This window comes from Seriola lalandi, unplaced genomic scaffold (genome assembly GCF_002814215.2).
Source record: "Seriola lalandi dorsalis isolate HSWRI2012SDOR001 ecotype SW California unplaced genomic scaffold, Sedor1 jcf7180002054482, whole genome shotgun sequence".
Classification (NCBI taxonomy): Eukaryota; Metazoa; Chordata; class Actinopteri; order Carangiformes; family Carangidae; genus Seriola; species Seriola lalandi.
In genome coordinates this window covers 871741-884762 of record NW_019525035.1, presented here as the reverse complement: position 1 = coordinate 884762, position 13022 = coordinate 871741, and the positions used below count along the sequence as shown (strand labels likewise).

General features: G+C 41.7%; 1 protein-coding gene across 2 annotated transcripts in view; it reads left to right on the top strand.

Moving 5' to 3' along the window:
* The window catches only part of itm2bb (integral membrane protein 2Bb), a 17135-nt gene extending 6509 nt beyond the window's left edge, over positions 1-10626 (top strand). The window contains exons 2-7 of one of the 2 annotated variants that reach the window (XM_023412538.2): positions 6413-6595; positions 7477-7545; positions 8091-8240; positions 8646-8756; positions 8884-9034; positions 9758-10626. In XM_023412538.2, coding sequence (XP_023268306.1) covers positions 6413-6595; positions 7477-7545; positions 8091-8240; positions 8646-8756; positions 8884-9034; positions 9758-9846 — 753 coding nt within the window. In that variant the 3' untranslated portion in view covers positions 9847-10626. The remainder of the gene's footprint in view (positions 1-6412; positions 6596-7476; positions 7546-8090; positions 8241-8645; positions 8757-8883; positions 9035-9757) is intronic. The other variant, XM_023412539.2, reaches the window with a different exon arrangement.
* The last annotated feature ends 2396 nt before the right edge of the window (positions 10627-13022 follow it).

Here is a 13022-nt window from a genome sequence, read left to right as displayed (position 1 = left end):
CACACACACACACACACACACACACACACACACACACACACACAGAGCAGCGCTGAGGCCCACACACCCTTCAGCCCGTGAGCTCCTGCTCATCATAACCCGACACACGTCACCGCAGACGAACAGAACCAGGTTCACGCTGAGTCCAGAAACCACGAGATGCTTACATCACGTCCAGAGCTGCAAACATTTAATTATTCTAGTGATTTTGATGAATTTGATGAACTTTTTTCTGGTTCCAGCTTCTTAAAGGTGAAGATTTTCTGCTGTTTTTTCATCACATTAGATAGTGAACGAACAATATTGTTGGTCGGATTTAACAAACGATATGAATTGGAAAACTAAAAGACATTTGATCAAGATAATAATTGGCAGATTAATCAATAATGAAAATAATTGTTGAAGCCTGATGGTGAAGAAGTCAGAGTTCCTTTTAAAATCTCTCTGACCGGTTGAGTTTAGCTTCAGTGGTCGTTGTGTGTCGGCCTCCTCAGCGTCTCCGTGTGCGGCTCAGAGCGGAGGATGGAGTTTCATGTGGTCCTGCCAGCAGACTGAAACTAAACCTGTCCTGGACACTGATACTCACCTGTCTCCACGGAGACACAAACACAAGCTGTTCTCAGGTGGACCGATGCTCGGGACGCTGCAGGCCGACCCTCACTGGAGGACTGGACCGTGTTCAGGATCAGGATCAGGATCAGGGGGGCCATGGAGAACAGGACCGTGAAGCATGAAATGAGCCTCAGTTAAAAATCTAAACAACGGAGAAGAAACAAAAGTCTAAGAAGCTTCTAACAAACATCTGAAAACACAGTCAATATGAAAACAACACACAGCTGATTTAATACAGGTGAGGGTGAGAGCTGGATTCAGTTAGAAATAACCAATAAATCAATTAGTCGATTGAAAAAAAAAAAAAAATTAAACTGCAACTATTCTGATAATCGACCGAAGCAAAAATGTCGAACCTGATGCCTCCATGTTCTCAGACGTCTTCTTTGACAGGTGTAATGATTTTAACAAACATTAGATTTGTTCCAGACTGAAGCACAAACTCTTTTACTGCATTAACGACTTAACGTTACTGTTAAAACCAGTAGTTTCCTTTATTAATATCACATTATGGCAAATGTTTGCAGAATCATTTATACAACAGATTTAATTAGTTTTTAATCAGGGCTTGTTCCTAATTAGAATAATTCAATAACACGAGCAGTTTGAGTCCAGAACCTGGAGCTGTGAGGAACTGGATCTGGTGTTTCTGACTTATACAAAATGATTTATTGATTAATTAAAAAAAAAAAGTGTAAATAATAATTAGCTGCAGTAAATAATGAGTAAATGATAATAAGGAACTGCTGTTCACTGTCTGGAAATGTTGATGAAAGAAATTACCCAGAAGCCCCGATGTCTCAAGAGACCGCAACAACACACACATACAGTATGAGTCCATTTAATGTGGTCGCTGGTTGGTTCATCTCAAAGGCACACACACTTACACACACTCTCTCTCTCACACACACACACACACACACACACACACACTTTCACAAAGACAGTCATTGTAGTGTGACTGTGATGTGAGTTCAGCCCTGACGAACCAGCAGAGTAAACCTCCGTCCTCCCCTCAGCAGCTCACACCGAGGTTTCCAACAGCCTCAATAAAAACCTTTTCAGAATAAAATCACATGAAAAAGAGACAAATCATCCGCAGAAACAAAAACTCAACAACAGCGAAGCAGAAGTGACGTGACAACAAAAGAGGAAGAGAGTTGACCGAGCTGCAACTGTTTGTTTGTCAGAGATAAGAACCGAGGCTGAAGTCATGAGAACAGGAAGTGACAAGTACATAAAACATTCGTACATGGCTGCAGAAGAAGAAGTTGTTGTAGCAGCTTTAATATCTGAAGTGCGGCTGAAACAGTCGGTCGATAAACAGAAAATTAATCTGCAGCCATTTTGATAAAAGATTCATTTGCTGTTTCCAGTTTCTCCTTCATGATACAAAAGTAATGATCTGTTTGTGTCTGACGGATTGAAAGAAGACGTTACCTGTCAGTGTTTTATGATGTTTTCAAGGCTAAATGATTAATCGATTAATCAGCTGATTCATTGATAACAGAAACAACAGATAGCAACAGGTCTAATATGAATCAGTGACATTGAGCTCTGGGGAATTATAAAGGATTTTTGTTTTTGCTTTTTTCTGACATTTTATTGTTAAAACTTTTGATGAATTCATCAAAGACTCCGTGATTAAACAAGATATGAATTAGCTGAATATACAATAATGAAAATAATTGTTAGTCACAACTTTTTATCTGCAGTATTCAACTGCTTTTTCTGCTTAATTAAGGCTGATAATTAAAATATGAAAATGTTAATGTGAAAATTGTTTGATTTTACTCCTGAAACCATCAAAGGCTGAAAACATGTTAATTAACTGATGAATAGATTAAAAGTCATTTAAAAACAATACACAATATTTTAAGTAGTTTATCAGTTAAAAACTTTCTCTGGTTTCAGCTTCTCTAAACGGAGGATTTTCTGTTTTTCATTCAGTGTAAAAAGACAGAAAACAAATCTTTTTTTTTACACTATTGTTTTTATATTTTAACAGAAACTCTTAAATTAAAACCTCATCATACGAAAACTGATGTAAACTGATCAAAAAACGATGGAAACCATGTCCCTGAGTGTTTGGGACTTTCTGACAGAACATATTGTTCCTGCTCTGTGTGACGCCGGCGTGCTTCACTGTGTTGACACACGGGTGTGTAAATGAGCGTGTGCGTGCAGCAGTTATGAAATGCTCGTGTGAAGGCCTGTTGGGTCTCGGTTGGTGAGTGTTGTGAAACAGGAAGATTTCTCTGCAACTCTGGAGAGTTTCTCACACAGTGCATTTCTACTGACACAGCTGGAGAACATCTGGGACTGAACAGTGCTTCAGTTTGACGGCAGGGTCACGACCTTTGTTATGATCTGATGGACAGGTTCACTCTAGCACGTCTGTAGGAGAAGCAGCTTTATTCATAAAACAGAGGAAATACAGAGTGATTTACAGAAGTGAATAAAATGAGATTTAAAAATATATACTTTATACTAAGACGGTGAAGGCCAGTTCATCAGTTCGTCATCTGTCTGACGCAGGTTCGTTTCAGACAGAACAAGTGAAACACTGAAGACCAGCTGACGGTGTATAAAGGCTCCAATAATCAAAGGAAAGTTAGGAAACAAAAGTGTTTTATATCTCATTAAACTCAAAGTATCTTCTGGTTTTGGTCTGTTCAGGCTAAATGTGACAATTGAAGATGTCTCCTCCGAAGAAACAGGGATTTCTGACATTTTATGAACTTAATTTTTTGAGAAAAATATCAGCAGATTAGTCGATAATGACAGCGGTTATTAATTGAAGCATCGATCCAGAGTGTGTCTGCCTGACAGACTCAGTTCAGGGCCAGCTGTTTAATATCCTCAAGTGTCATTTCATCTTCACTTCCTCTTTTTCTTCCCTCAACGTCCAAACAAACAAACGTCCGCTCAGCAGAAGTCGGAGCTGCTTACAGAGAAAAGCCTGAGGAAGCGTTCCCTTTTAGTCTGTCCCTGTCAGACACCTCTCCATCCAACACCAGGAGTGTTTCAGCACACACACACACACACACACACACACACACTCTCTCTTTTCTCTGTGTGAAGCTTCACCCTCCACTTCCTCGTTTGTCTCTTATTTTAGTCTTTAAGCAGCTAAAACCTGAAACTGCTCGGTTCCTCTTCTCCTAGCGTTCTTCCTCGCTCGGCCGTCGTACATCATTTACAGAAACACTGAGGGAGTTCTGTCGTGTCGCCTGTAGAAGCCAGAAAAGGGCTGACGCTCGGTCTTTGAGCTGCTGCCCTGCTGAAAAATGTTTCCTCCTCCACAAGGTGTTTGTACTTTCTTTTTTATTTCTGACCAGGAAACGCTGACTCACGCTCCGCATTTATCCGAGGACAAACTGAAACAGATGGTATTTCTTTACTGACCAAACAGATGAAAGATGAGCAGGGGATCACGTGGGTACGAGCCTTTTTCTCTGTGATGACTGAAACAGAAAATCACTGACGCTCTGTTTGACTTCAGCTCTTAAATCATCTGGTTTGGTATCTTTATTTAACACTTTATTTTATTTAATTTATTACTGAAGAAGATCTGGGCGGGAAATAAAATTCACGTGGCCAGCTGCTTTACAATCGGCTCCATCAGTGAAGGAGATCTGGGAAAATGTAACGGCTGTTTTCTTCTTGACATTTTGGAGACTAATTGATTGTTTAATTGGAAACTCGTTTATCACAAATAGAAGTAATCAATAGCTGCGGTTCTGTTTCACTGACTCCCAACAGCCAGGGGAAGATGTCGTACAGAACGCTGATCAATACTTGACAAAAACAAACCCAAGCTGCTGCGAGTGAATCCGGGAGACGTCTGTGTCGTCGGAGTTTTGTGAAGGTGAAGCCGCAGGTTGTGTTTTCAGACGACGCGGTGGTCGTTCATGGAGACCGACAACAGAGCGGCGCAGCTCGTCCTTAGTGACTCCTGGCTGTTTACCTTCACGCCGTTCCTCCCGCTCCCAGAAAAGCTCTTCGGTTTCTAACGGGAGCAGATGAAAGCAGGAGACGTGTCGGGACTCGTCCTGAGAGAAGCTGGCCAGAGTCCAGGGGCTGATAAGACCTGGCCTCCTCTGTGCTTTTCAATATTTACACACACACACACACACACACACACACACACACAACACAGTGATTTGTCGTTGTCATGGTGTTTGTGAACATTTTTTTAAATGATCAAACTATGAATCGATTATCAGAATAGTTGCCGATTAACTTTCTTTTGATTAATTGTTGCAGCTGTGTCTGTGGAACACTTCCCGCCACAGGAAACACATAAAACACAACGATAATAAAAATAAAAACAGGAAGTAAAACCTGAAGGTAAAGTGACCATGAAACCTGATTCAAGCAGAGTCAAAGACACCTGGAGCCTGACCTGTTGTTTCGTCTTATATACGTCATATTTCAGCAGCTACCATGAGGAGAAGCTGACCATTAGCACTGTCCAGATTTCTTCACTTCGTTATTTCACACCTTCACTTTCTCTTCCTGTGTTTTTACTTTTGTCACTTTTCCTGTGGACTGTGATTCAGATGTTGAATCTGTCCCTGTTTTCCCTCTGTGCTCGGCATCGTGATGAGTCACCCTGTTACTCTGTCTGTCTGAAAAGAGATGTGGAGCCTCCTTCATCCGATCCAAACAAGCCTTTGTTTTGACACACACACACACACACACACACACACACACACACACACACACACACACACACTGGCCTGTGGTTGTCGTGGCCCTGGAGAGTTTCCAGCCTCCTGGCAGGTCTGGCTGCTGTGGCTCTGGCTTCATGTTGTTGAGAGTAGGGAGGCTGTTTGATAGTTTTTTTGTTTTTAATCAAAGCTGAATCTGCTTATTGAATCTTTTCAGGAAGTGTGTTTGGTGGTGAATGAAAACATCTGAGTTTAAAAAGATGAAGTGTTTCCGTACGACACTTAAACAGCAGAGCAGCTGCAGAAATAAAAGCACAGTGAATGTAATTCTAGTTCTCTCTCATTCACTGTAAAGCTGAAATAAACAATTAATATTGACATAATATTTGCCTATTGCTTCGTTGAAATATGTTTGTATACGTCACCAGAACTGAAGCGATTAGTCAATTAATCAATTAGTCAATCACCAGAAAATTTATCTGCAACTTTTTCGATAATCAACCAGTTTTTTCAAGTAAAACCAAACGTCTCTCACGTGCTGATTTACTGAAACTGAATCTTTGAGTGTTGGACGAACCGAGACATTAAGAGACATCAGCTTGGGCTTTATAGATAAAACAATTAATTAATTAATTGAGAAAATAATCAGGTTAATTAATAATGAAAATAATTGTGAGCTGCAGCCCTGTAGTGTCAGAGGAAAGCAAATCAAGCCGCCGCTGATTAGTTTTAGGGCTGAATAATTAATTATCAGCGTGGAGACAGAACTTTGGATTTCAGCTTCTGCAATAAAACAGTCACAGGCAAATTTACTCAGCTGTGATTAATGTAATTAATTGATTAATTCAGCCTCCTGACTGATGTCTGGTTAATTATGCTGTCTGCACTTGTTTGAGCTCTGCCAAAGATGTTCTTGTGAAAGAAGAAGCGCCACTCTGTCATTTTGGAGACCGATGCAAAGTTTATGGGAGGAGTTTAGGGGTCTGGATAGATTATGTAATAATAATAAATGGTCTGTAACAATGTGGTTGAATTAAAAAATATGTTTGAAACATTCAAACCTCATCACCTCTAATCACCCGTCGTCTTCTTCTCATTCTCTTTCTTCTTCTTCTCTGGTGCAGGATGCGGAGGCCGCTCTGCCGATGCGTCACCAGTCCCGGGCCTGGTGCTGGTGCATGTGCCTGGGTCTGGCCCTCATGCTGTCTGGAGTGGTGGTGGGAGGAGCCTATCTGTACCGCTACTACATCCTGGAGGTGAGCAGCCATCCCCGGCAAGGGTGGGGAAGTGTCTCCGACACCAATGAGGTAAAATGGAGGATTTAGACTGTTAGCTTTAGCCGGGTCGAGCTAAAAGAGATAAAAATACATTTCATGTCTGTACTTGAACCAAGAGGATGAAACACGTAAAATGTAAATGACATCTTGCAGGAGAAAATATGAACTGACACGACCCGACAGGTTTCAGCAGGTAAACACCAACCACTGCTGTGAGCTGTCTCACCTGTCTCACCTGTCTCACCTACAGCACCCAGGCAGGTCTGAATGGAGTTTAATAACTGCATCATTCAGTCCAGACACTTTATGATAAATGAAGCCCACGTGTGTCTGAACACGTCCGACAGTTTATATTAGTTTGTTTGTTTCCTCCTTTACTTATTTTCTTATGTCCGACTGATCTGAAGGTTTTGAGGTATTTAACAAATCTGGAAAAACAAAACGTGACTGGATGAAAAATGTGCAGTCAACTTGTCTGTGTGTTGACAGTTGTTGTCGTTATCTGAATCTTTAAGGTTTATTCAGGACGTCTGAGTTTGACAGAGTTGGATTATTCTTCCGTCTAAAGCTGGATTTATAGTTTTGTATTTAAGGGTTTATGTTGTAGCTGTTGAGCCCAAACATTCAGACTCTAAAGCTGCAGCAGCTGCTACTGCTACACCTCAGATACATAGGAGACAACAATGAGCTTTTATTGGAGAGAAGGAACGTCAGGAAGAGAAATTAAAAAGATTATTAACACGTCACTCACCTCCAGGTTCAGAGAATACAGTGTGTACAAACGTTAAGTTACACAACCTCAAACTTCCTGGTGTTTGTACGACACCTGAACACACCATCACATGTGCTCAAACTGGAAACATAACGTTCTGGTTATATCCATGTTTTTCTTCTTCCCCTCGTCCCTGAAGGAGGGGCAGGTGTTCGTCTGCGGGGTGAACTACCGCGAGGAAGACTTCATGATCCGGGAGGAAGAGGAGGTACGTCACGACACGACACCGTCACCTACATTCACACGTGTGTTGTTCAGTCCATGTGACATGAACTCCAGCGTAATGAATCATTACAGACCGAGTCACTGATTGATTGACCCGAGTTACTGACTGACTGATTGACTCTCTGTGACACGGTCGGCTCAGTCAGTCGAACACGTCTCTACGTTTGATGTTCCCTCAAACAAACAAGTGTCGAAATCTTTTTATGTCACATGGAAGTGAAATGAAACCAGAGTTTCTACTTTGCTCTAAATGGGCTGAAACTTTCTAAACCTCTATCGCTGCTTGACACAGTTTGTGGGATGTTATCAGTCCGGGCCGATATAGTGGCACCTGTGGTTACCGTGGCAACAGCAGGTGGTGCAGCACTACAGGAGACACTGATTTAATGACGTAGACGCAGATGATCATCACAACCTTCCGTCTGACTGCGCACGCAACATGAGATGTGCCCAGACTGACCACGTCACCGCCCGCCCATACAGCCAGCTGCTCCATTAACTGGTTTAACTGGTTTAACTGGTTTACAGGTGGAGGTGGAGCTGCCAAGCCAGTTCCACCTGCGGCAGCTGGAGGAGAGGATCCAGGTGCTGGAGAGGGAGCAGGTGGAGCTCATCAACGTCCCCGTGCCGGAGTTCGACGACGGAGATCCAGCAGACATCGTCCACGACTTCCAGAGGGTGAGACTCGGACACATGCGTCTGTATTGATCCACTAACTGATCAACAGTTTTACCTCATGTCATCTTAATTACATTGTAATATAAATGCGACTGATTATATTTAATAAAAGTACTCAGACCTTTAACTGAAGTAAAAGTACCAGCACAAGAAAAGTAACTAGTAACTACAGCTGAGGAGGTGAAATTACCTGTAATCTATTCTATTAGTGAAATTAGGAATAAAAGTCTGTCTTTAATATAAACCTGTTCCACATAAACACGTGTTTCTCTGCGCAGCTGAGGTGAATAAAGACAAACACTACTTCAGAATTTACAGTGTTTATACGACGTGACAGAAACACATTGGAAATAAAACACAGCCTGGTTGTTTTCTTGGTGTGTTAAAGTTTGTCTTCTGTCTCAGAGGTTGACCGCCTACCTGGATCTGAGTCTGAACAAGTGCTACGTCATCCCGCTCAACACCTCCATCGTCATGCCCCCCAGAGACTTCCTGGAGCTGCTCATCAACGTCAAGGTAGGGAGAGGGAATCACGATCTGCTTGAAACATCAAGTAAAAACAGATCGGACCCAGTAGATAAGACTAAGACATTAAAACAGTAGGAGAGGTGACTGTGTATATGAACATCCTCCTTCCGTCCAGGCCGGCACCTACCTGCCTCAGTCTTACCTGGTCCACGAGGAGATGATTGTGACCGAGCGCCTGGAGCGCGTCGACCAGCTCGGCTACTTCATCTACAACCTGTGCCGCGGCAAAGAAACCTTCAAGCTGCAGCGCAGAGACAGGATCCTGGGTAAGAACATTACATCATCCGGCCCTCTATTTATCTTGGTTTATATCATGTCACTCATGTGAAGTTCACTGTGATGAATTGTCGGGCACTCCTTGATTACACAGACGTAATTCAAAATATCTTCAGAAATAAACTGAAAAAAAGAAAAATAAATTATAGGATACTGTATTTCCTCAAACAGTGAAATAACTTTATATAGTTCAACTGCAGAAGGTCACAGGCCTTTACTTCTAAATATTACTGATTCCCTCGGTTAGAAGTTCCCTTAAGAAACCTCATTTTGATTCTTTACCCTGTAGAAGTTACTGCATTACACTTTCAATATGAACTCAGCACTTCCTGGTACTTTTTCAAATTAAAATCCCTCCGGTGTTCCGTGGGCCCTTCATTTCTTAACAAGGCTTTTATTGTGAAAAATTTGCAGTCAACAACAGGATTCAAGGAAGACAAAGCAAAGTGGATCAGAATGAATGAAATATTTTTCATGAGTAATCAAGAACAGCAAAGTGCATTTTGATTATATTGTTGAGTGTGTGAAATTAAAGCAATAGAGATGTAGATTATACTTAACTGGCTGCACATTACATGACAGGCCTTTATTTGTTCGGGTCGGCCACGCCCCCGGCCTTTATGGGAGACTCCTGGTTTTTACTTGAGGAAAAGAAAAAAGCTAATTTCATTGTTGTGAAGCAGGATGCTAACCCCCCTCCGCTCGTCTTACAGGCATGCAGAAACGTGAAGCTCTGAACTGCCACAAGATCCGTCACTTCGAGAGCACGTTCGTGGTGGAGACTCTGATCTGCGAGCCTTAAGACGCCTCGTCGCCTCACACCTGCTCTTAAAGTCACTGGCGTGCAGTGAGATTGTGTTTTTAATCCTCACCTGTCCTTTTTTTTTTTTTTCCTCTGTCCTTTACTTCAGGTAGTTTGAGTGAGTGAGCGGAGTGAAATGTGAAGCTGTGTGGTAAATATTAATTGATTGTGAAATAAAAAAGGTGAAGAGTCATGTATTTTTCCACTTTCTGTACGGGGGTCTTCTTGGAAGCTTTTCAAAAAAAATAACAAGCTAAAAGACAGTATAGTATAAAAGAGTAAATTATTTTAATCAAAATAACTGCAGTTACAGCATGAACGTATATTTTAATAGACATGGGTAGATTTACAGTTTGCTTTTTCCTTCAGTCCAAACATAAATTTCAAGAGAAAGGGCGACTTTTGTACCACTCACCCTGGTTTTCCCAGGGAGACTTGTTGTTTTTGTATTTTGTCTGCTGTAGCTATTAATACACTGCACCTGTTCTTAACTGGAAAATGGTCTTAAAATAAGAGTGTGGACACGTGTCTCTCTTGTTCAGCTTTAAGAATACGTTGGTAGAAGAGCTGAGTAGGAAAACAGGAAATTAAAAATAAACTTCACAGCAGAGAGTTCACAGCAAACACACACTTGTGTTAAAATCTTTTTCATGAGGGTTGTCTGTCTTTTTTTTTGAATGTGTAATTTTTTTGGATAATTCTTTTTGTTGTACTAATTTGTGTATATAATCTCTTCAAAGATATGACCAGACCAACACAATAAACAAAACAGAAAAAACAGCCGCTGTCGGTTTTTCCCTCTGACTCATTCATTGAAGAACTCATCAAAGGGAAGGACTTTGGTTTTTTTGGGGGTTTTATCTTTCATTTTACTGAACTGGCAGTTCATTCATTCATTCATTCATTCATTCATACGATTCTAGTTTTTTAAGCAAATCCAGTGGCTCAGTTGCTTTTCATCCTGTTTTCACTGTCAACTTGAACTGATGGATGAAAAGTCATGACTTTGCTGATCCTGACTTTTTATTTAGCACCATCATCAGGTCACATTTGAATTTGTCCATTATTTTGGTTTATGACCAGAAATGCAGAAGCAGTAACGGCCCCTTTCAACTTGTTGAATTATGACGCAGATGTGATCAGCCACAATAACTGAAACACAGCTGTGTGTGTGCAAAGTCTTTAATCTGTAATAATGCACCATATTTTAGAAGCTGTTGTCAGGTTAATGTGGCGGAGTAAAAAAGTACCTTTCCTTCTGAAATGTGATGGAGTAGAAATATTAAATGTGTTTCTGTGCAGATGTAAAATCAGCAATTAGCATGTACATTAGCATTTAGCTCACAGAGCTACCCGCATGTCTGTAGATTTCCGACAGGAAGTGGACGGCTCCACCAACCTTCCTGCACATGACCGTGAATACAGTGTTTTACAATAAAGTTACACGTTTAAAACTCTCAAAAATGACTCTTCTAAGTGCATCTGTTTGTTCTGAGTTTTAATGACATGTAGCTCTTGTACTCTCTGTACTTGTGACAGAACAATCAGCCAAATTAATGTCAATTTAAATTAAGATAAAGGAGAAAAAATTGAAAAAGTTAAAGCAACTGTCCAGTGACTACTTTTTGCCTCTTTTGTTTGTGATGAATCTGAAACCCATAATAGATTAGAAAATTACGCAAGTACAATTCTGAGGAACTTGTACTTGAGCGTTTCCATTGTATGTGACAATGCACTTTAAACAGAGAGCAGATAGACAGTCTGTTGTACCAGGATGGGAAATGTGCACACGTTCATGTCACACAGCAGGACACAGCTGACATGGCAGAAAGTGCTGGTGCAGCAGAACATGCTCCAGATGCTGCTCACACACTGATGACTCAGGACTGACAATGTCACAGGAGAAAGTTTACTGCAGAAAAATCTCCTTTTACTCCTGATACTTCAAGTACATGAAGCTTTGATCAGTACTGCTGAAGTCGGAGCTTGAATGCATGACACATGACTGCATGTGTGAAGTCATCACCTCAGAGGACTGACACGGGATCAGCTGTCACAGCAGGCGCTCAGGCTTCGTGTCATTCGATCACGGTGGAAATTTGTTCTTGATTAAAGCACTAATCAGACGGACCTCGCGCAGGGGGATGATGGGAAATGGGCCAGGTGGTCAGTGGTGGGAGGTCACCTTGAGGAATCAGAGGGAAGGTCGTGAAGAGCAGCACACTGATCGTATAACTCCTGCTCTGCAGACTGAAGCTCTACATCCGTCACTAAATCAACCATTTGATAAAAACTGCAGTGAAACAATCAGTGATGGAACAAAACTATAAGTGCATTTACTTAAAAACTGTTTTCAGGTACATTGAGTACTTCAGTTTTACAGGTCCAGGTGATCCACGTCAGATCAGGAAAGAGGCCCAGCAGAGGATGTAGTTCCTGCTCCAGCTCAGGAAGTTCCACCTGCCTCTACACTGATATCACCCACTCACATCCATCACCGTCTGGTTCCGTCTCGGCCACTGAACGAGACAAGAACAGACTCCGACGGACAGTCAGGACTGGTGCCAACCTTCCCACCACCATCACCATCCAGGCCCCGCACACCTCCAGATTTATGAAACATCCCTGCAAAATGTAATGAACATGGAGGTGTCATAAAACTGCAGTTCCTGTATGGATAGACCATATTCACATGGCGGCCATTTTCCTCTGACGTCACACTGAGGGTGGGAAGCCTTTCCTTTGACCACTTTGATCAACGGGCAGATGAATTTGCCAGATGTTGAAGGTGAGACATGCTCACACTGGAAACACTGTAAGCTAATGCTAGGCTAGCACACATGAAGTTTGCAATTAACACGCATACATGCATATAATGTACAGAACCGCCTACTGTGTTTATGTAAAGCAACTTATTACACCACCCACTCAGTTATAGTTATTTCAGCATTCCTTACACCACCTGCTTCCTTATTTACAACTTCAGAAACTGGTTGTGTTTATTTATTTTTGCTGGGCTTTGTTGTCCTTGTTTCGCTGTATCTCCATGTGCATCTCCCTGGACATTGTTATTGGTGCTGTGTACTGTGTGTGAGCACAATGAGAGCCACTGGAAACCAGAGTCAGATCCCTTGTACACACAAACACACTTGGCCAATAAAACTGATTCAGATTCT